General features: G+C 48.7%; 1 protein-coding gene across 1 annotated transcript in view; it reads left to right on the forward strand.

Annotated features, from left to right (window-relative positions):
- Positions 1–1,624: 1,624 nt before the first annotated feature.
- The window catches only part of FGF9 (fibroblast growth factor 9), a gene marked incomplete at both ends in the record, with an annotated part of 43,155 nt that continues 21,626 nt past the window's right edge, over positions 1,625–23,153 (forward strand). Inside the window, 2 exons of the mRNA XM_080689844.1 lie at positions 1,625–1,901; positions 13,052–13,155. Of these exons, the coding sequence (XP_080545970.1) occupies positions 1,625–1,901; positions 13,052–13,155 (381 nt within the window). The remainder of the gene's footprint in view (positions 1,902–13,051; positions 13,156–23,153) is intronic.

Raw genomic sequence — 23,153 nt, forward strand, 5'->3', positions numbered from 1 at the left:
GGCTCCGCCGGGGAGACCCTGAGCTCGCCTGGGTCCCCGAGCTGAGCAGGGCTCGGACGCGCAGCTCGTCCCCAGCAGCGGGGCGCAGGGACCGAGGGACCCCGCCGCAGCGCGCCCCTCCGCCCACTCCCCAGGAGGCGCGCGCGTCCAGCGAGGGGGCCCCGGCGACTCTCACGCCCCCCTGGGCCCGGGCGCAGGGCTGGACCTGCGGCCCCCACGCGGACGTGCCCTGCAGAGCCCGCGCCCATCCAGACCGCAGCGGCGGCGCGTGTGCGAGGGTGTGTGTGTGTGTGCGTGCGTGTGTGTGTGTGTGTGTGTGCGTGTGTGTGCGCGCGCGCGTGCCAGAGACTGGCTCCCAGCGAGCCCTCTCACCTGCGCTACACTTTGTGCTTGCTTCTGTATCTGGCTGGAAAAGGACAGGGAGAGACTGGCATGGCCACCGAGTCCATACCACCGAGCCCCCTTCCCTTCAACTCTCTCCATCAAGTCCGATTTCGTAATGCAGCACCAGCTTTCAGAGTCTGCGGGAAAACTAGTTTCCCTCTTGCATTCGGAATGCTCAACCCGCGCAGCGAACTAGACTGTAGGTCACCCGCCCGTCTTCCTCGGGAGCGCTTCGGAGCCTCCGAGTTTCTCCTCCGGCCGCGGGCAGCGCCTCTCGCGCCGGCTTCTCTCTCCGCGCCGGGCCGCCTCCCGCCGGCTTCCCGGGAAGTCCGCGCCCGGCCTGGGCCCTGCCGCAGCGCGGCCCGGCGCGCGGACGGGCGCTAGGACCGCGGGGAGCGCGGGCGGCCGCGGCGCTACCTTAAACCCAGCCCCGAGCGGCCGCTGCGCCACTCGCCCGGCGGGGGCTGCGCGGAGGAGCGCTCCGCCGGCCTCGCTCCAGGCGCGCGGCGACACCTGTTCGCGGCAGCCCGGGCGGCGCGAGCTCCGGCCGCCGCCGCCGCCGCCGCCGCCGCCGAGCCTCCGGGGGACTCTGGACGCTAGCTGTGGACGCCCAAAGTTTTGCCTTCTTTTTGTTTTATCGCCATTCTTGTTATTTTTGGAGGGGGGACTGGGGAGATTCGTCGCCGCCACCAACGTGAGATTTTTCTTCCCCTTGAAGGATTCGTGCTGATGTCTGCAGAGTCGCTTAGCGAGTAAAAACGGCGCATGCCTTCCCGGGGTCAGGATCCGCAAATTCTGACGTAGCCCGTGCATCTTAAAATCCCTATAATAACGCCTAGGCATTTAAGTTGCTATGGTCATTCAGATCGCCAGGCAGATGGAGAAACCACGGATTTTCCCCCCTCATTCCGGTCGGATGGGATGAAGACCTGCCTGCCTGCGGAGAGCTGGGGATCTATCGATAGAGATACAGAGATACGTTCTCGATGTGTCAGTGTGCGATTATAAAGTGGTGGTTTCTTGGGCTATCAGTGGTTTGACCTTGAACCGGTGCCAGTGAAACGGCAGATTACTTTTATTTATGCATTTAATGGATTGAAGAAAAGAACCTTTTTTCCCCCTCTTTTTCTCTCTCTGCAACTGCAGTAAGGGAAGGGAGTTGGATATACCTCGCCTAGTATCTCCTGGGTCCACACCATCATTATTGTTTATTCGTGTGCTCCGAAAGCCGCGTCTTCTGATGGCTCCCTTAGGTGAAGTTGGGAACTATTTCGGCGTGCAGGATGCGGTACCGTTTGGGAATGTGCCCGTGTTGCCGGTGGACAGCCCGGTCTTGTTAAGTGACCACCTGGGCCAGTCCGAAGCAGGGGGGCTCCCCAGGGGGCCCGCAGTCACGGACTTGGACCATTTAAAGGGGATTCTCAGGCGGAGGCAGCTCTACTGCAGGACTGGATTTCACTTAGAGATCTTCCCCAACGGCACTATCCAGGGAACCCGGAAAGACCACAGCCGATTCGGTGGGTACGCCGTTAACCCTTTGGTGTCCGTGCCGCGGTACCTTCGCACTGGGCCGGGGATGCGGGAAGGGACCTCTCCTTTTCTCTCCTCTGCTGTCTTGTCAGCTCATGGGGAAAGAATGCCTCCGGAATTGCAGCTCTGCGCCTGGCACAGGCACAAGTCCACACTCGAAGGTGTTTTTTTTTTTTTGTTTTTTTTTTTAAGGGAAGGGGCCTGATTAATGGTAATACCAGTCTCTAGTTTTTTGCATCAGATATAGGGCAAGCTATGGTTTAGGAAGTTTCTTTTGAATGGACGGATTCCACGACTTTAAAGCTTTAACCATTAACTACTAAGAACTTGCAATGCGTCCAGTTTCCTCAAGGCAGTGGGTACTCTGTGCCCAGATTCAGACTGCTCCCTTTTCCTCTACTAAGTATTCTGCTTGACTTGTAAATTGGCTATACTCTTTAGTCCCCAATCGTGCGGGGCTTTCTGGAGGCTCCCTCGGCGAAGGATGCTGGCTGGCTGCTGGGCTGGGAGGGCTCGAGTCCTATTTTGGACTCTGAGCTTTGCAGGGCCGGAAGCCTTAGGGAGAATGGCTTGGGAAGGGGCAGAGGCTTCCTCAGGGGTGCGCCTCCTCTAGCCACCAAGTTATACTCTCTGCTTTTTAATGTCCAGGGCGTGCAGCCCAGTGTGGCTTTCTGGTGTGAGTGTGTGCATCCGCGTGCAGAAGCTGCGAGCTCATTTTAAAGGGCATTCTGAGGAGTTCGTTTTCTGGGGAGGGTACTTGTGACTCAGCACCGAGGGCTGGAGACTGGAGGGAGGTGACTTGTCCCCTTGATGCTGCACACACGTGCCTGCTGGGCACCCTTAGTCTTGCAGCACCAAGTCAGCCGACGCGGTCTCCATCCGGGTGGGAGCCGTCTTAATCCCCACCCTTACTTTAAAAAAAAACAAAAACCCGGCAGTTTGGGCATCCATTCTGTTGGAAGGAGTTAAGTTCTGAGCGAACCCACCTGACAACACTTAAAATAGGTCGTAAAAAGGCAAAGTCCCGTGGCGACTTTCCTCCTCGTGCTTGAATACCAGATGTCGAACCCAACCTAAAGCACAGGCTTTGCTCTGCGGCCTGTGGGCGAGGCCAGGTGAGGAGGCCGGGCCTGGGATGAGGACGGTTCCAGATACCCCGGCCCTGGAGTCGCTCCTTTTGATCTCAGCGGAGCCAGAGCCCAAAGCCGAACCTAGTAAAAATTTCTCCAGCCGTCTCCCCTTGCTGAAAATAAAAAAAAGTTAAAGCTCTTTGCCATGCAATTGTTCGGCAAAGGCGTAGCTGTCCCCCCGCGCCCCACTCAGGACTCAGCGTAGCCTCTGATCGTTGCATGGGGGACGCTAAACTTTGTTAAAAGTGCTTTTCCAGCTGGCCGCTTTAAGGACAGCCCGAGCTCAGCGACCGCTGGCAGAACCACAGGCGGCGGGCGGCGAGGGTGGAGAGCTGGCGAGGCGGGCCAGCGGCCGGGGTCGGCCGGGCGGCCAGGTGCGCGGCCGGTCCCCAGCCTCCCGCGCTCGCCGGCAGGTGCGGGCTCCGCAGCCGGCCGGCGCGCCGGGCGGCTCCGCGCGGTCCTAAACGCGCTCGGCTTTTGGCTCCCTTTCCGGCGGGCTCGGCGCGCCCTAGGTGCTGCGGAAACGCGGGGTGGGGGGCAGACCCGGGCGACGCCCGCTGGCCGCCGCGGGGAGTCGCGTTGCCGTCCTTGCCGGGCACTCGCCCGGCGCGCCCTTTGTGTGTGAGTGTGGGTCCGTGGGGCTGACAGCCGCGGCAGCGCGGGGTTTGCGGCGGGAGGGCTGCGGCGCCGGACGGGGGTCGCAGCCCAGCCCAGGCGGTGCCCCCCCCTCGCGAGCGCGGGCCGGCCTGGCGGAGCCCGGGGCCGAGCGGGGGTGGGTCGGGGGCCTCGCAGGGCGGCGGGCGCGGGGACAAAGGGCGGCGGAGGGCGGCTATTGTTCGCCGCGGGGCGGGCGGGGGCCGGCGGGGGGCGGCCGAGGCGGCTCGGGCGGCGGAGCAGTCACGAGGCGCCCCTGCGGCTCCGCCACGCGCCCCCCCCCCGGCCTTTCCTGCTTTTTGATGCAGTCACCTTTAGGATAGGACGTTTGTCACGCCACCGATCGAGTCGTCAGAAATTCACTAAGTGCCGCGGGGGCCGGCGAGGGCTCGCGAGGTCGCCGAGGGGCCGGGACACCAAAAGCTCGCCCTCCGCCCTCCGCGGCCCCGGGGCTGCAGAAGGTGTCGCCGAGGAAGTGACATGGCTGCCCGGGCTCGCCGGCCGGGGCGCGGGGGCTGCGGCGGGGGGAGCGGAAGCCCGGGCCGGCCCCGCCGTGGCAGGTCCGCCGCGCCACTCACCCTCGCGTGGACGGAGCTAGTGGGGGGCTGGCTTGCGCAGTGGGGGCGGGGAGGGAGGGTTATTTAAGTCTCATCCGTTTGCGGCGCGGAGCGGGCCCCGCGGGTGACGGCAGCGCCGCGGTCTCCCGCTGCTGCCGCTGCGGCAGGTCCCAATATTAGCAACCTCTGCGGCGCGCGGGGGCCTCCCCCCGCCCCCCCCGCGAGCCGCCCGGCGCTAGGACCCCGCGGCCGGCCGGGGCTGCGGCAGCCCTGCGCACCTGGCGCCCGCGCCGCGGCCACCTCCGCCCTCCTCCCGCCCGCGCCGCCTCCTCGCTGGGGGGCTCGCCGTCGCCCCCCGCTGCCGGGGAGCTGTGTGTCGGGCGGCCTTGCACCTTGATTAAAATAGAAGGCGCGTCTTCTGCCTGCGGCGGAGCGGCGGAAGGGAAGGGGCCGGGGTGATCGTCGCCGCCGCCGCCCCCGGGCAGCCGCAGGTGACTGCAGCTGCGGGCGAGCTTGGCGGCGACTCTGCAGCGTCGGTGCGGGGACGTGGGGGCGAGGGGGTCCTGGTGCAGGGACACTAGACGGGACCTTGAGGGTCCTTCTGTGTTTTCCTTGGCGGGGGAGGGTGATGGAGGAAAGGGTGGGCCCGGAGAGCAGCTGAAGAGCGTTTTCCCGGGTAACGGGCCGGGGGAGCAAGGCCTTTCATTTGTGCGTGTGTGCATATATGTTAATATACATTCACCTTTAAGGCCCTCCAGATTTGCTAGGGGAGGGGGGAAATGTGAGCAGAAAACCAGCTGGGGCAATAGTAATGTAGAGCCACATAAGAGTGAACGCAGCCGGGCGTGGTGGCGCACGCTTGTAATCCCCGCGCTTTGGAGGCGGAGACAGGAGGATCGCGCAGGTTCGAAGCCGGCCGCGCTGGCTTAAGACCCTGTTTCCAAATAAAAATATAAAAAATAGGTCATAGGTCTGGGAGTGTAGCCCGGAGGTCTTCAGAAGGGCTTCCAGGAACCCCAGTACCACCAAAAAAAAAAAAAAAAAAAAAGTGAACGCTAAGCCTGGCATGGTGGCACACAACTGTAATCCCAGTACTTGGGAGGAGAATCAGGAGGATCCCAGGTTGGAGACCAGACTCTCAGCAACCTAGCAAGACCCTGTTTCAAAATAGAAAAATAAAGAGAGATGGCTCAGAGGTTGAATGGCCCTGGGTTCTATCCCTACTGGTAAAAGGGGAAAGGAAGAGAAGAAAAAGAAGGAAGAAGAAGACAAAGGTGTGAATGCTGGGCCTGGGGTGTGGGTGGTGGTGCTGGGATTCATCGGAAGCCCAGGCCAGCACCCCACATTCGAAGTGAGTCAGGTATCAGATGGAGGTTGTATTAGAAGGGAGAAATATGGTGTGTGTGTTTTAAATGAAAGGAAGTCATTTTCAGGATTTTGCACTTTAAAAATGTTCTGTTCTCCATATCGTGTCTCACTGGGGGAGACGCTGGCCATTTTAGGGGCTATTTTTAGGCTTGGTTCAGATTCTTGAAAACCCCTGGGCTCCACGTCCTGTTGAGCCTGTCTTTACCTGAGTGAACTCGCTGGCCGTGGTGGCAGCAGGCTCTCAGGTCATTGCCATGGATGAGCTTCTGTGGGTGAGCCCCAAGCACAGCAGGGCGGGCCGTTTTTTTGGTACTGGGGACTGAACCCAGTGACATTCTACCTCTGAGCTACACCCAGCCCTTTTTATTTTGAAAGAGGGTCTTAACTAAGTTGCTGAGGCTGGCCTCCACCTGAGATCCTCTTGTTTCAGCCTCTCAAGCACTGGGATTATGCTTGGCTAATCAACTTTTGACAGCTTCATTTCAAGCCTCTCTCCATGGTTGTGTGTGATGTGTGTGTGTGTGTGTGTGTGTGTGTGTGTGTGTGTGTTTTAATAGACAGGGTCACTATGTTACCCAGTCTGGCCTTGAATTCATGTGCACAAGGATTTTACCTCAATCTGAGTAGCTGGCATGTGCCACTTGGCCCTGGTGTAAATGTTTCTCTTGTGTGCAGAGGCTGTCTGTGTTCAGTGTGGAGAGCTTTGAGGTTGGACAGCTGTCTGATGTGGGCCAGGGCACAGCAGCTTCTGTCTGTTCCCTCCAACTTCTTATGGCTGGCCTTGTCACGGCCTGGAGAGTAGGGACCAGCACACACCCATGGGCTCTCCCAGGCTGGGCTGGTGTGAGATTAGTGGCCCACTTGGGCCAGAGAAGCCCCATCAGCTCTGGGGCTAGTCACTAACCACCAGCGAGCCTGGGGCAAGGACAAAGGTCGGATGTGGCCATTTGCTGTAGTAGTTAAGCACAGACCTGGCCTCTGGTCCAGGGACACTGCTGGGCCCCGTCAGACCCCATGAGGCCCAGTGACCACATCCTCATTTGGAACTGTTGATTGCAGTGGAAGAGAATGGAGAGGCGGCCCTCGTCACTGACCTGCTACGCCATCATTCCCCTTACCGTGGCCCTTCTGAGCTGTCTTGGTGTGGCCGCAGTTTTAGTCTTACACACCGTGGCCTGCTTCCTCCTTCCGTCTCCTCTTTCTGATCCTCTCCCCTTGCTGGTTAAACTTCCAAGCATCCTTGTCCCCGTGAAGTCGCACTGACCCAGCACTTTCTATGCTGCCCAGCATGCTTCATGCATCTTTGGGGTGCCGGCTGTGTGGAGGGTTGTGTTCAGGGAGGACAGGTGGAGCACCGCTTGGCTCCAGCTTGGTGACCTGGCTGCGGATGTAGAGTTCACTGCGGACAAGATGGTACCAGGAATGTTAAGGAGTCCCGTGTGGGTGGGTGGGGCCTCGCTGCCAGGTCTCCCTGACCTCACAGCAGTGGTGCTCCCGGGTGTGGGAGAGGGCTGTGACTCACACGCAGGTCTTCTTGCCCTTGGATCACTGAGGTGACCTCATAAAAATCTGGGCTGACCTTTGGCACTCTGATTTTAGGGAGCTGCAGAGATATGGTGGAGGTAGTTGGAAAGGTGATGAAGGCCTTTCCACCTGGGGTCACTAGATCTTTCTTTTTGCTCAGATGGCTCCCCAGAGAAGTATCTCAGGTATTTCCCCCCCAAACACACACCAGCTTCCTCTCTGACTTGCCTTCCCCTGACGGAATGACCCGCCCGCCTTTCAATACCTCCCAGACCTGCACTTCTGCTGGAGTTGTTTGTTTGCTTTTATGCCTATTACAGTGGTCCCTTCATCTGCAGTCTCAGTTCCCTATGGCCAGACTAGGGTCTGAAAATAGAGAATGGAAAATTCAAGAAATAAATAACTCATAAGTTTTCTATTACTTTACTGTAGTGTATTATTTTCATTGTTTTATTAGTCATTAGTCCCTTATAGTGCCTGATTTATAAGTTAGGCTTTATCATAGATGTGTGTGTATAGGAGAAAACCATCTATACGCTTTCAAGGATTTTACCTCAATCTCCTGAGTAGCTGGCGTGTGCCACTTGGCCCTGGTGGGATTATAGGCATCATGTCCAGCTATTCTTTCTATCTTTCTTGGTGGTACTGGGATTAAACCCAGGGACATCTACTTCTGAGATATACCCCTGCAGGCAGGCTGAACTGCTGTAGTTGGTGAGCAGTCTGAGGGTATAAGGCCCAGGCGAGATGTTAATAATTTTTATATATTCAGCAAATGGTGTGGTGTTGTCTCATAATAGTTCCTCAATACTAGTTTCTTGAATGAACAAGCGAATGTATATGTATTTCAGCAGTCTTATCAATACCAGATAAAACTCAACATAGATATTTCCAAGTTATATAATAATTGTAAGTTTAGAACTTTGCTATATGAAAAGTACAGAGATCACAAATACACAAAAAAGGTAAAGCCAAGTAGAAGACATACATAATAGTTAAGAAGAAGCTCTGGGGTCCGCTCGCTTGGTGCAAGTTTTTTTTTTTTTTAATTTTTTTATACTGGAGATTGAACCACCCAAGGACATTCTACCTCTGAGCTACATCCCTAGCCCTTATTTTCTTTTAATTTACTTTTTGATAGTGGGGATTAGACCAAGGAGCATGCTACTTCTGAGCTACATCTCCAGCCCTTATTTATTTATTTATTTATTTATTGGAACTAGGGATCAAACCCAGGAGCATTCTACCTCTGAGTTACACCCCCAGCCCTATTTTTATTCTTTATTTGGAAACAAGGTCTCACTAAGTTGCAGAGGGCCTCACAAGTTGCTGAGGCTGACTGCAAACCTGTGATCCTCCTGTCTCAGCCTCCCAAGGACTGAGATTACAAGTGTGCGCCACTATGCCTGGCATATATTTTGTTTTTAAAACAGGGTCTTGAGCCGAGCGTGGTGGCGCACGCTTGTAATCCCCGCACTTGGGAGGCTGAGACAGGAGGATCGCTCAGGTTCGAAGCCAGCTTCAGCTACTTAGTGAGGCTCTCAGCAACTTAGTGAGACCCTGTTTCCAAATAAAATATAAAAAAATGGGTCTGGGAGTATAGCCCGGAGGTAGAAAGCCTCTGGGTTCCACCCCCAGTACCACCAAAAAAATAAAAAAATAAAAATAAAACAGGGTCTTGCTAGGTTGCTGAGGCTGATTTTAAACCTGGGATTCTCCTTTCTCAGCCTCCCAAGTACTGGGATTATAGGCATGTGCCATCATGTCCAGCTGTTCTTTCTATCTTTCTTGGTAGTACTGGGATTAAACTCAGATACTTCTACTTCTGAGCTATACCCACATCCCTATTTTAGTTTTTGTTTGGTAACAGTGTCTCACTAAGTTGCTGAGACTGGTCTTGAACCTGTGATCCTCCTGTTTCAGCCTCCCAGATAATGGGATTACAGGTTTGTGCCACCATGCCTGGCTGGTGCAAGTTATTCAACCTTTGGGATACCACTTTCCCCATTTGCACACTGGATATTAAAACCCTGTAATGCCTAGGGTTGTCCCAAGGGTAGAATGAGAGAAGGCCAAAGAATCGGTCTCAAGAATTCTAGCTGTTATGATCATTATTGTTGTTGTTACTGTTCTTGGTGTCCTGTAGACCAAGCAGGAAAACAGTTTTATGAAATCCAATTCTTTGTTTCTTTGTGGGACCTGATGGACAACGTTGGCTCAGACCCTAGTTCTCAGAGCCGCTTGTGTTCAGAGGAGATGGATCATCACACGCTCTTGGAGGCTGCCATTTCCTGTAGCTGTAGGATTAAACCTTGCCTCATTGGCCCAGTGCAATAAATCGTTCAGCTCTCAATGGGGCAAAATGTGTCCTGCATTTTATGTTACAGGGAAAATTGGATATGAATTGATTCCTTTTGCTAATTTCAGGAGTGTGACCTAGATTGTGGTGTGCTTTTGGGTAACAAAAAAGCTTCATGTATGCAAGACTCATAATAGTAATAAGATGCCACAATCTCGATCATTTTGCATCATGAGAGTTTGAACTGGTACACGATATAAAATGAGCGCACCTATTGTGAAATGGAGCGTAGGATCCTGCATCTGTCCTCCCGTTCGATTCTTTGTGAGGGAGGCTGGGCATGAATTGGCGTGCTTTAGATGTGCCTTCCGTGTGTGATCGGTTATTAGATTCAGACCCTCATTTGTAATTTCTCTCTTTTTTTTTTTTTTTTTTTTGTGGGTCTGGGGATGGAACCCAGGGGCATTTGACCTCCGAGCTACACCCCCTTCCCTGTTTTTTATTCTTTATTTTGAAACCGGGTCTCACTGAGTTGCAGAGGGCCTCACTAAGTAGCTGAGGCTGTCTGCGAACCGTGATCCTCCAGGTCTCAGCCTCCCGAATGCTGGGATTACAAGCGTGCGCCACCACGCCCAGCTTGTAATTTCTCTTGATGCTGTTTCCATGAAAGTTTTCACATGCTACCACAATAAGTAAGCGGACATGTGCAGGTAGATATTCTGTTACACCAAAGCAGGATATAATTTATAACATTTTATGCTTATAGAAACATCAGGGATATATTTTGGGAAGAATTAGCACTTCTTTTTTTTTTTCATCACCTTGGAGTAGAGTTTCCTTCTGAGTTCATCCTTCGCTTTATGAGAGTTCTGTAGCTATTGCCTTCATTTGACTGCAGCACAATCTTATTTTGTGAGAGTTGAAGAATTAATTGTTTAAAAATCTGTGTAAGTGCTTTTTTATTAGTCACATGAGGCTGACTACAGCAGTGTTACCTAAGTTTCCCCCCCCCCTCAACTCTTGAATGTAAGTAAATTTTTTTCAGTATTTGGCAGTGTTATTAAAATGAGAACTCAGTTTTTGGGTATGCACCAATGCCAGGTATACGCAAAGGGTAGCACTTTAATTTATAACAAAACAGGGAAATCTGGCTGAGCATGAAGAATATTAGCAGTGCCCTGCATGTCCTGTGGGCAGTTGTCTTGAAACAACAGTGCAGTGAGAGAAATTGAAGCGGCTGTTGTGTGGCCATAAAACTCTGGATTTATGCCAGCTTAGGTGTTGGTATTCTTAGCGAGGTAAGCAAGGGTCTAAGAAGGAAATAAAAGATCACTGTGTGGATTTGATTTGGGGGTGTGGCTTCTCATGCCTATTTTAAATCAAGAGCATTTTCAGAAGCAGCATCTCCCTCCAAAATATTGTGCTCTCTTAATTGCTTAGCTATCACTTTGAGTTTAGATAAGCAGAAATCAATACTTTAAGCAGAGATATTTGGGAGGTATGTAGGCTGTTTTATTTTTTCAGAGGGAATTCAATAAAGTTATACAATTGAGAGCTGGATGATTTTATGTCTAAAGCAGTCAAGGCTTCAAGGCTTTCATTAACATCTCATACTCTTATTTTTTTTTGAGAGATGTTAAAAACCATTCTCTGGAACGGATTTTTTTTTTTTTTTTTTCCTGTGGGTTTGGGGATGGAACCCTGGGCATTTGACCTCTGAGGCACACCCCCTGCCCTATTTTCTATTCTTTATTTTGAGACAGGGTCTCACTAAGTTGCAGAGGGCCTCACTAAGTAGCTAAGGCTGTCTGGAAACTGCAATCCTTTAGGCTCAGCCTCCCAAATGCTGGGATTACAAGCATGTGCTACCACGCCTGGCTTTGAATGGAACATTTTATGAACTGTGTAAATACTAATTTTTTTTTCCCTTCTGTTTAATACGTTTATTCCCCAGCTCTAGAGCTGGGAGTCCAGGGTCAAAACACCTATACAAGAGTACTTAATCTCTCTCCTCTTCTCTCCCTCTTCTCTTCTCTTCTTTCTTTCTTCTCCTCTTCCTCCTCCTCTTCTCTTTCTCCTCCTTCTCCTTCTCCTCCTTCTCTTTCTCCTTCTCCTTCTCCTCCTCCTTCTCTCTCTCTCATACTGGGGATTGAACCCAGGTAGAACAGCGTCTTAGGGTCTTGCTAAGTTGTGGAGGCTGTGATCTTCCTATTTCAGCCTCCCAAGTACTGGGATTATAGGCAGGCACCATCATGCCTAGCTCTTAAGTATATTTTTATTGGTGCAGTATAACTATCACCATATTGAAGTTCAGTGTGATAGAATCTGAACACAGCACCTGGTGCGGTTCCCTCTGGACCCCACCCTGCTTCCTTTGAAATTGGTATTGATAGTATTGATAGTTTCACTAATTTTATATATATATATATATATATATGATTATTTATAATATGTTTTATATATAATATAAATAATATATATAGGATTGTTTAGACTGAGACTCAACCAAGTTCCCCATTTCCCATCCATACTACCATCTCAAAAGACCCATGTTTACAAAGTAGAAGGCCCTTCACACTTCAGTGAGACCCTGTTTCAAAAAATAAAAAGAATAGCCGGGGGCACATGCTTGTAATCCCTGTGCTTGGAAGGCAGAGACAGGAGGATCGTGTTGGTTTGGAGCCAGCCTCTCTGGCTTAAGAAACCCTATTTAAAAAAAAAAAAAAAATATATATATATATATATATATATATATTAGGTCTTGGAGTGTAGCTTGGAGGTAGAAGGGCTTCCAGGAACCCTAGTACCACCAAAATAAAGAAAGAAAGAAAGAAAGAAAGAAAGAAAGAAAGAAAGAAAGAAAGAATAAAAGAATATAAAATAGGACCAGGGATGTAGCTTGGTAGCTTGGAGGTAGAATGCCCCTGGATTCCATCCCAAATACTGCCAAAAAAAAATAAATAAATAAAAAAAAGAAAAGAAAAAGAATAAAAGTAGTTCTGCTCTGAGGTAGAATGCCCCTGGGTTCCAATCCCAGTACTGAAACACACACACACACGCATATGATGAGATAGAATTTAGTTAAAACTCAGTTCTTTCAGGCAGTGATTTTAAGAGATGTTGCTTTATGTGGGGGTGGGGGTGGGGGTAGTGGACATTTAAACCCAAGGACAAGCCGGGTGTGGTGGCACACGCTTGTAATCCCTGTGCTTGGGAGGCGGAGACAGGAGGATCGGGCAGGTTCAAAGCCAGCGCTGGCGTTAAGAGACCCTGTTTCCAAAATATAAAATAGGTCTGGGAGTGTAGCCCGGAGGTAGAAGGACTTCCAGGAACCCCAGTACCACCGAAAAAATAAAAATAAAAATAAAATAAACCCAAGGACATTCTGCCTCTACTCCTAGTTGTATTTTTAATTTTTTGCTTTGAGACAGGGTCTCGCTAAGTTTTTGAGGCTGTCTTCAAACCTCGGATTCTTCTGTTTTAACCTCCCAAGTGAGGAGTTGCTTCTCTGGTGTGAAGTTACCCAGGCTGGGAGCTGGGCTGTTTCCTCTTGTGATGTGGCTCTGTGTTCTAACCTTCCTCTGCTCTTGCTGTTTGTCTTATAGGCATTCTGGAATTTATCAGTATAGCAGTGGGCCTAGTGAGCATTCGGGGTGTGGACAGTGGACTCTACCTCGGGATGAACGAGAAGGGGGAGCTCTACGGATCGGTAAGTACCTGGAGAGACGTTGCCAGTCTCTATGTCAAAGGTTTGATTTGAGCCACATTTTCTCTGGGCTAAGATCTAGACCTGACACCATGCCCTTGTGGAAGGCTAGGGTAAGCTTTTCCTTTTTGAGGCCAGCAATTTCATTTTTGTTAATAGCTCATCAGTTCTGCATCTTTACTAAACCAAAAAAATCACTAAGAAAATGCTTTATTTCTATGCTAAACCATCTTCATTGTCAAGTAAATAAAACAAATTCAGAAGTGTGAAAAACCTCATCTTATACTGAATGGGAGTTATTTTTGAAATGAATTGAAACAATCTTTTCCTAGGCTTTGCTAAGCATTGCCATTAAAATAGAAATAGATCATGCAGCAATCTGAAAGCCTTTCTTTGCGCAACATAAGACTTTGATTATGCTGGGAGAGAAGGGAAATGGAAGTTGTTAGATATTCTTGTCTGCAAATAAGAATATAACAACATTGCCATTGTTTGCAAGTATTAAGAGTTTCCCTAAGCTGGGCATGGTAGCGCATGTTCATAATCAGCATTCGGGAGGCTGGAACAAGAGGATCGATTGGCAGACAGCCTCAACTACTTAGTGAGGCTCTTTGCAACTTGGTAAGACACTGTTTCAAAATAAAGAATAAAAAATAGGGCTCAGAGGTAGAATGCCCCTGGGTTTCATCCCCAGTACCACCAAAAAAAAAAAGTTTCCCTTTAGCCAGGCCTGGAGGTACATGCTACTGATCCCAGTACTTGGGAGGCTGAGATAGGTGGATGGAAGAAGGAAGGGTCAAGACAGCCCCTGCAAGTATTGAGACTCTTATTGACCCTGTTTTTTTTTTTTTTTAAATAGGGCTGGAGATGTAGCTTGTAGGTAGAATGCCTCTAGGTTCAATCTCCAGTACCAATAAATATTAAAAAATTCAAAGTTTCCCTTTTTGCAGTCTCTCCCTTCTCATCCCTACTGAGTGGAAGGCCTTCACGGGCAGTGATGGTGTGTTGACTGTGCCCTGCCGGGTGTCAGGCTTGTAAGGAACACTGGCTGTCGCCCTGTGCACTCTCCAGGGGGGCCTGACTGCACTTGGGGTTTCAGCATTACAATTTAGAATTAAGGTAACCTTTAATAAAAAATAGGGCTGGGAGTGTAGCTTGGAGGTAGAATGCCCCCGGTACTGCAAAAAGAAAAAAAGAAAAGAAATGAAAGGCTATTTATTTCTAGATGTACTTCTTTTTCTTCTTCTTCTTCTTCTTTTTTTTTTTTTTTTTTGGTGGTACCAGGGGCATTCTACCTTTGAACTACACCCCCAGTCCTGTTTTATTTTTATTTTAAAACAGGGTCTTGCTAGGTTGGTGAGAGTCTCACTGCTTGCCAAGGGTATCCTTGAACCTGTGATTCTCCTTGTTTCAGCCTCCCAAGTACTGGGATTACAGGCCTGCACCACCACACCTGGCTCTCGATGTACTGCTTAAGAAATGTGTACCTACACATTCATATGTAATGCAGAGATATTATATATACTTTATTTTGTCTTTGGTACTAGGGATAGGACTAAGAGACATAATTCTGATCTATAGCCCTAGCCCTATTTTATTCTTTTATTTAGAAACAGAGTCTCATTAAATTGCAGAGGCTGGCCATGAACCTGTGATCCTCCTGTCTCAGCCTCCTAAATACTGGGATTACAAGCTTGCACCACCATGCCTGGCATATGTATTATTTAAAGTTTTACCAAAATATTGCAGGTGACAAGAAATAATGGCGTGTATAATTTGAATATAACACGTTATTTTTAATGACACAGACTGTGATACGATTTTAACTATAAACCAGCATGGTGGCACATGGTTTTGTAATCTCAGTACTTGGGAGGCTAAAACAAGAGGGTTGCAGGTTCATGGCCCACCTAAGCTACTTAGTAAGGCCCTCCACAACTTAGACCCTGATTTATGTTTCAAAAACTATAGAATAGAGGCAGGTGGCCCATGAACCCAGCATTCAGGAGGCTGAGACAGGAGGATTGCGATTTGCGACCAGCCTCAGCTACTTAATGGGTCCTCTGCAACTCAGTGAGACCCTGTTTCAAAATAAATAAGCCGGGCATGGTGGCGCACGCTTGTAATCCTTGCGCTTGGGAGGCGGAGACAGGAGGATCGCGCTGGTTCGAAGCCAGCCTTGCTGGCTTAAGAGACCCTGTTTTCAAATAAAAAATACAAAAATAGGTCTGGGAGTGTAACCCGGAGGTAGAGGGGTTTCCAGGAACCCCAGTACAAAAAGAAAAGAAAAAAAAAATCGGGCTTAGGTGTAGCTCAGAGGTAGAACGTCCTTGGGTTCAATCCCCAGCACCACTCTCTCCCCCACACAAACTACATATATTTTTATATATATATATATATTGGTGGTACTGGGAATGGAACCCAGGGGCCTTCTACCTCTGGGCTATACTCCCAGACCTATTTTATATTTTATTTGGAAACAGGGTCTCTTAAACCAGCTGAGGCTGGCTTCGAACCTGTGTGATCCTCCTGTCTCAGCCTCCCAAGCGCAGCGATTACAAGCGTGCACCACCACACCTGGCTACATATATTTTTAAATACCTTTTTGAGAGAATACATTATTTAAAAATATGTTTGCAGCCAGGTGTGGTGGTGCACCCCTGTAATTCCAATACTTGGGAGGCTGAGACAGTAGGAACACAAGTTCCAGGACAGACTCAGCAACTTAGCAGAGACCCTGTTTCAAAATAAAAATAAATCCGGGTGTGGTGACGCAAGCTTGTGATCAGTACATGGGAGGCTGAGACAGGAGGATCGTAGGTTCAAGGCCAGTGGGTTCCCATCGGGATTACTTCAGCGGCTTGCTGACCTGTGCCTCCTCTTCTGTCCTCTTGCTTGCGTGTGTTCCAGTTCCAGCACAGTGCCCGGGGCAGGGTGAGGGTCCACTGGACGCGCGTGGCAGTGCCACAGGAAGTGAAGGCTAGGAGGCAGACACCATCTCACCTGCTGCCTGGGAGCCGGTCTCCTTCTGTGTTCTGTGAACCCTGACTGCCTCGTGTCGGGCTCTTTCGAGCATAGACCGAGGATGTGGTCGCAGGTGGATGCCCTCCCTGCCCTACCGTATGGGCACAAGGCTGGCTGACAATCCCAGTTAGGCAAAGGGAGAAGCTCAGAAGAGGAAAATGGCGCTTCTTCCTCTTGTGCTTGAGGAATACAAACCTTTCCACATGAAAAAATGTCTTCAAGCTGGGCACAGTGGCAGGGGCCTGTGACCCCAGTACTTGGGAGGCTGAGGCAGGAAGATTCCAGAGTGGAGCGCCCCTCCGCTCTCCACGCTGACACAGAGTCACCCTCAGTGCCTCCATATGGTGTGGCGTCTTCACTGACTTCTATCACACTTGGCTGTGGAAGGCTAGTGCCCATGTTAGATAAGGCAGCATCGGATCCTTTGCACAAACCCTTCTCTCTGGACCTGGTATTTTCTCTTTCACCTGTTTCCCATGTAATTTGAGTCTGTATATTGGCTGTGCTTCAGATACCTGACAGGTGCATGGTCAACTTCATTCTCCTCTCTGGAATGTCCTTCTCTTTCCTCTATTGGATGAAGCAGTACTCTTTATTTAAATGCCAATACATGTATGAAAAAGTGTTTAACATCCTTAATAATCAGGAAACTGCAAATAAAAAATACACTGAGATTCCATCTAACTGCAGTTAGAATGGCAATCAAGAATACAAACAAAAATCCCAGCCTGGTGGTGCTCAGTTGTAATCCCAGTACTTGGGAGGCTGAGACAGGAGGGTCGCAGGTTTGCGGCCAGTCTCAGCTACTTAGTGAGGCCCTCTGCAACTTAGTGCGACCCTGTTTCAAAATAAAGAATAAAAAATAGTGCTGGGAGCCAGGTGTGATGACACACGCTTGTATTCCCAGTACTTGGGAGACTAAGACAGGAGGATGGCAGGTTTATGGCCAGCCTCAGCTACTAAATGAGGCCTTAGTGAGATCCTGTTTCAAAATAAAGAATAAAAAATGGGGCTTAGGGGTGTATCTTAGAGGTAAAATGCCCCTGGGTTCAATCCTCAGTACTGCAAAAAATAAATGAATGAATGAATGAATGAACAAAATTAAGTAAATAAATGCAATAGCAGAATCCTGGTTAAAGAGAAGGCCTTTTTTTTTTTTTTTTTTTTTTTTTTTGCAAGTCTGGGGATGGAACCCAGGGGCACTGACCTCCGAGCTACACCCCTGCTTTATATTTTATTATTTATTTTGAAACAGGGTCTCACAAAGTTGTGGAAGGCCTTACTAAGTAGCTGAGGCTGTCCGTGAACTGCAATCCTCCTGTTTCAGCCTCCCAAATGCTGGGATTACAAGCCTGTGCCATCATGCCCAGTGAGAAGGCCTTTAAAAAAAAAAATAGGGCATCTGGGTGTGGTGGCACAGGCTTGTAATCCCAATGCTTGGAAGGCGGAGACAGGAGGATCACACAGGTTCAAAGCCAGCCTCAGCTACTTTAGTGAGGCTCTCAGCAACTTAGTGAGACTCTGTTTCCAAATAAAATATAAAATAGGTCTGGAAGTATATATAGCCTAGAGGTAGAAAGCCTCTGGGTTCCACCCCTAGTAACACACACACACACACACACACACACACACACACACACACACACACGGGCCGGGACCGGCTGTGGTGGCACATATTTGTAATCCTAGTACTTGGGAGGCTGAGTATCACACACACACACACACACACACACACACACACACAGGCCGGGACCGGCTGTGGTGGCACATATTTGTAATCCTAGTACTTGGGAGGCTGAGTCAGGAGGATCACGCAGGTTCGAAGCCAGCTACTTAGTGAGGCTCTCAGCAACTTAGTGAGACCCTGTTTCCAAATAAAATAGAAAATAGATTTGGGAGTATAACCCAGAGGTAGAAAGCCCCTGGGTTCCATCTCCAGCACTACAAAGAAAAAAAAAAAAAGAAAAAGAAAGAAAAGAAATATGGCTGGGAGTGTAGCTCAAAAGTAGAATGCCCCTTAATTAAATCTCCAGTACCACAAAGAGAGAGAGAAAGGAAGAGAGAGGAACCCCCCCCCCCCAACCAGTAATAAAATGCTAGGGAGACTGAGGGGAAATAGGAGTTCTTATACACTATTGGAAGAATTATAAGTACAACTGTAGATCTGTATGAAAGTTTGTCAAAAGACGAGAAATGTACCAGGCTTGGCAGCCTGGAGTGGTGGAGCATGCTTGCAATCCCAGCATCTGGGAGGCTGAGACAGGACAGAGGTCCGTGGACAGCCTCAGTTACTTAGTGAGGCCCTTTGCAACTCAGTGAGATCCTGTGATTTCAAAATAAAGAATAAAAAATAGGGCTGGAGGTGTTGCTTGGAGGTAGAATGCCCCTGGGTTCCATCCTCAGTACCACAAAAAAAAAAGAAAGAAAAGAGAAAAGAAATGTACCGGGCGGGGTGGCACACTTGTAATCCCAGTACTTGGGAGGCTAAGACAGGAGAATTGAGGTTTGCGGCCAGCCTCAGCTACTTAGGCCTTCCGCAACTTAGTAAGACCCTGTTTCAAAATAAAGAATAAAAAATTGGATGGGGGGATGTAGCTCAGAGGTAGAATGCCCCTGGGTTCAATTCTCAGTACCAAATTAAAAAAAAAAAAAAAAAAAAAAAAAGGAACCACCCTATGACACAGCCATATCACTCCTTGGTATTATTTCAAAAGAATTAAAGTCGGAATTCTATAGTAAAACATGCATATATCCACATTTATAGCGGTACTCTTCACAATAACAATAGCCAAAATATGAAACCAACCTAGGTGTGTGTCAGCAGATAATGGATAAAGAAAATGTGGTCTATATACACAATGGTATTCTCTGCTATAAAGAAAGACGAAATCATGTCAGCTGCAGGAAAATGGATGAACTGGGGAAGGTTGTGCTAAGTAAGATCATCCTGTCTCAGAAAGTCAAGGGTCGGATGTTTTCTCTCATATGTGGATCTAGAAAATAGGAAAGAAAAAGGCCTTCAGATAAATGAGGAGAGAGACCTGTAGAAGAGTGGCAGGGCTAGGATGGGTGGCTGAGGGGAAAAAGGAGAGGCCATGGAGGAAACAGTCCAAATAACGCTGTGTGTGTGGAGGGACCAGCACCAATCTAACATGATGGGGAGGGTTGGGCAGCAGAGAGGGGCTCAGAGGTGGACACACCCAGTGCCGTGTACCTGCATGTGCGCACTTCTCTGAAATTCACTGTGGTGTATATAATTATAATGCACCAATAGAAGTATAAAACGGTCCATTGGATATATATTTATACATTTGTTTATATATATTCTGTATATTTATTGAATCTTTTTATGTGTGTGTATGTGGTACTGGGGATTAAACCTAGGGACATTCTACCTCCAAGCTATACCCCCAGCCCTGTTTTATTTTGTATTTTGAAATGGGGTCTTGTTAAGTTGTAGAGGGCCTCGCTAAGTTGCTGAGGCTGGTTGAGAAAATGAACTTCTGACTCAGCCTCCCAAGTACAGGGATTACAGGTGAGTGACAGGTGTGTGACACAGTGGCCAGAAGCTCCTCACCACACCCCTCCCTCTGGCCCTGGTTATTCTGGTCCACACTTCTTGCATTTCCCCCAGGGGCTCCTGTAATACTTTGTTTCTGTCTCCACTGTTACATTTTGCAGTAGTTCAGTCCTGTTTGTGGTATGGCCAAAGGCATTTCTGTATCCCCCTCATGATCAAAAGGAGGGTATGGACCACATTTTTCTTGCTTTTTACAAAATAATATTCTTTTGTTGGTCAATTGTAATTAAACATCATAACGAGGTTCAGAGTAATAGAAAGATACGTGCACACAGCACTTGGTGTCTTTCCCTCTGGCCTCCTCATGTTGCTGAGGTTGGAAGTGATACCTTCATATAATGCATGGCATTATTTGAACTGTCTCCTCAAGCCTCCTTTCCCATTTCCCTTACCAGTCCCCTTCCACGATTCCACTGGGCTTTCTCCTGAATTTCTCTCTAGCTTCTTTATACAAGAGAAAACATATAACCCTTGACTTTCTTGGACTGATCTCACTTATTCTTTAGTTCTATACATTTTTCTACATTTCACTGTGTATAATTACATTTTCTTTATCCATTCATCTTTTTTTTTTTTTTTTTTCGGGTCTGGGGATGGAACCAAGGCGCATTTGACCTCCAAGCCACACCCCCTGCCCTATTATTTATTTTATTTATTTATTTTTATTTTTTGGTGGTACTGGGGGTGGAACCCAGAGGCTTTCTACCTCCCAGCTACATTCCCAGACCTCTTTTATATTTTTTTATTTGGAATCAGGGTCTCACTAAGTTGCTGAAAGCCTCACTAAGTACCGGAGGCTGTCCACAAACTGCGATCCTCCGGTCTCAGCCTCCCAAGTGCTGGGATTACAAGCGTGCACCTCCACGCCCGGCTCCATTCATTTCTTGATGGACTCCTAGGCTGCTTCTGTAATTTAGCTACTGTGAATTATGCTGCTATAAACATGGATTCACGTATCACTATATATTCTGACCTCAGTTCTACAGCTGGGTCGTGTGGTGGTCCTGTGTCTTTTGAGAGCCCTCCATGCTGACCTTCATAGTGACAGTCATCAAGAATACAGACAGTAAGCCGGGCGTGGCGGTGCACACTTGTAATCCCAGCACTCGGGAGGCTGAGACCGGAGGATCGAGGTTCGCGGGCAGCCCCAGCTGCTTAGTGAGGCCCTCTGCAACTCAGTGAGACCCTGTTTCAAAATAAAGAATACAAAATAGGGCAGGGGGTATGGCTTAGAGGTAGAATGCCCCTGAGTTATATCCTCAGTACTAGGAAAAAAAAAAAGAATACAGACAATAGAGCCGGATGTGGTCTCCACCCTCCACAACTTAGTGAGACCCTGGTTCAAAATAAAGGACAACAACAAAGCACTGAGTGTGTAGTTCAGAGGTAGAATGCCCTTGAGTTCAGTCCCCAGTACTGAAAAAAAAAAGAAAAACAGCAGACATGTAGCACTGATTTTGGTATAAACATACTCACACACCAATAAGCAAATATAGTTGGCCTTAAAAAATCCAGAGGGTCTCTGTCTTTTTTGTGTGTGTGGGTCTGGGGATGGAACCCAGGGTCATTCATCCAAGGTATACCCACCCTATTTTTTATTCTTTATTTTGAAACAGGGTCTCACTGAGTTGCAAAGGGCCTCACTAAGTAGCTGAGGTTGGCTGCGAACCATGATCCTCCTGTCTTAGCCTCCCAAATGCTGGGATTACAAGGATGTGCCAAGCACACTCTGAATGTATGCCATTTTCAATATGATCCATATTAAAAAACAAATAAACAAACAAACAAACAAAAAACAAGCATGTACCATTATGCCCAGCTGATCTCTGTCTTTTAACAAGAAAGTTTTATCTGTTTCTTTCTTGTGGTTACTAATACTTGGGGACTTATTTATACCTAACTTTTTTTTTTTGCAGTACTGGGGATTGAACCTAGGGGCGTGTGCCACCTAAGCGCGTACCACCACGCCCAGCTTATACCTAATTCTTAATTTTTTTTCTTTTTTTGTTGTACTGGGAGTGGAACCCAGGGGATTTTTTTTTAACCTCTGGGCTATACTCCCAGACCTTTTATGTACATTATTTGGAAATAGGATTGCACTAAGTTCCTGGGAGCCTCACTAAGTAGATGAGGCTGGCTTCGAAGCTGTGCAATCCTCCTGTCTCAGCCTCCCAAACACTGGGATTACAAGCATGCGCCACCACACCCAGCTTAACTCTGAATTTTTCTGTTTATTCCACTTTTCTTGCTTCCTTTTTCCCTTTCCCCACCTAGTACTGGGTTGATCCATTTTCTTTATTCTCTTTTATGCCTCTGATTTGTAAATACTTAGCCTCTATTTCCTTATATCCTCACTTGTTAACATGTATACTTCACTTAACTCAAGTGATTGATACTTTTGACATCCTCTTGATTGTTAGAAAACTCTTAACTGTAGTCTCTCTCCTCTCAACTTCCATGTTGTTTTTTCAAGATAATAAACTGGGCATAGTGGCACACGCCTATAGTCTCAGTACCTGGGAGGCTGAGACAGGAGGATTGCAAGTTGCAGGCCAGCCTAATACAAAAGTGCTGGGGGTGTAGTTTGGAGGTAAAATTCCCCTGGTTTCAATCCCTAGCACCAAAAAAAGAAAAAAGAAAGGAAAATGCAGACAATAATAATAAATGCTGGCGAAGATGTGGGGAAATAGGAACCTTCATATACTGTTGGTGGGATTGCAAATTAGTACAGCCACATCTTTCTTTTTAAGGTTTCCCGATGGGTACCAATGACCCATGAGCATCTTCAGTCCTTAATGAACATTCGCTGGAGTCCACTGAGTTCAAAGTTACAATTTAGGTCTGTACTCTTCCATGTGATATTCAGGAATGAGAGTTGGTGTGACTCCACTTGTATGGCCAGTGTGTGTTCAGGACACCAGAGGAAGAAGATAGCAGTGTACTTGTCTTGAGCTTAATTGGGCCGTATCCCTGTAGTCCCCAGTGTATGCAGCACGATGGGGATATGGCTGGGGCTGGAGAACGGAGAGGACAGTCGCAGGAGGTTGGGGAGTTCCCCGCTGTCTCTGTTCCCAGGGAGCCAGCAGGCCCTCCTTTTCACACCTCTGAGATGGTGACCTTGCGTTAGACGCCTGGGATGCGATTCCTCATTCTGGACAGAGCTCTATATTTTGGATTTGTCAGGTACAACTCTAACCCAAAAGATTGACCACGTAACTTGGAGGAAAGATGATTTACCTTATGGTTTGGGGCTCCGTCCTGTGAGGCTGGGGACAGCAGGTCTCAGGGCATGGCGGCAGGAGGTGGAGAGAGGGAGAGCTCGTGGGCTGCACTCCTCAGCTCATGGAGGCCGGAAGCCAAACAGGGGAGAAGGAGCCATATATCTATAATGCTCAAG

The sequence above is a fragment of the Muscardinus avellanarius genome (genome assembly GCF_963383645.1).
Source record: "Muscardinus avellanarius genome assembly, chromosome: 2".
Taxonomy (NCBI): Eukaryota; Metazoa; Chordata; class Mammalia; order Rodentia; family Gliridae; genus Muscardinus; species Muscardinus avellanarius.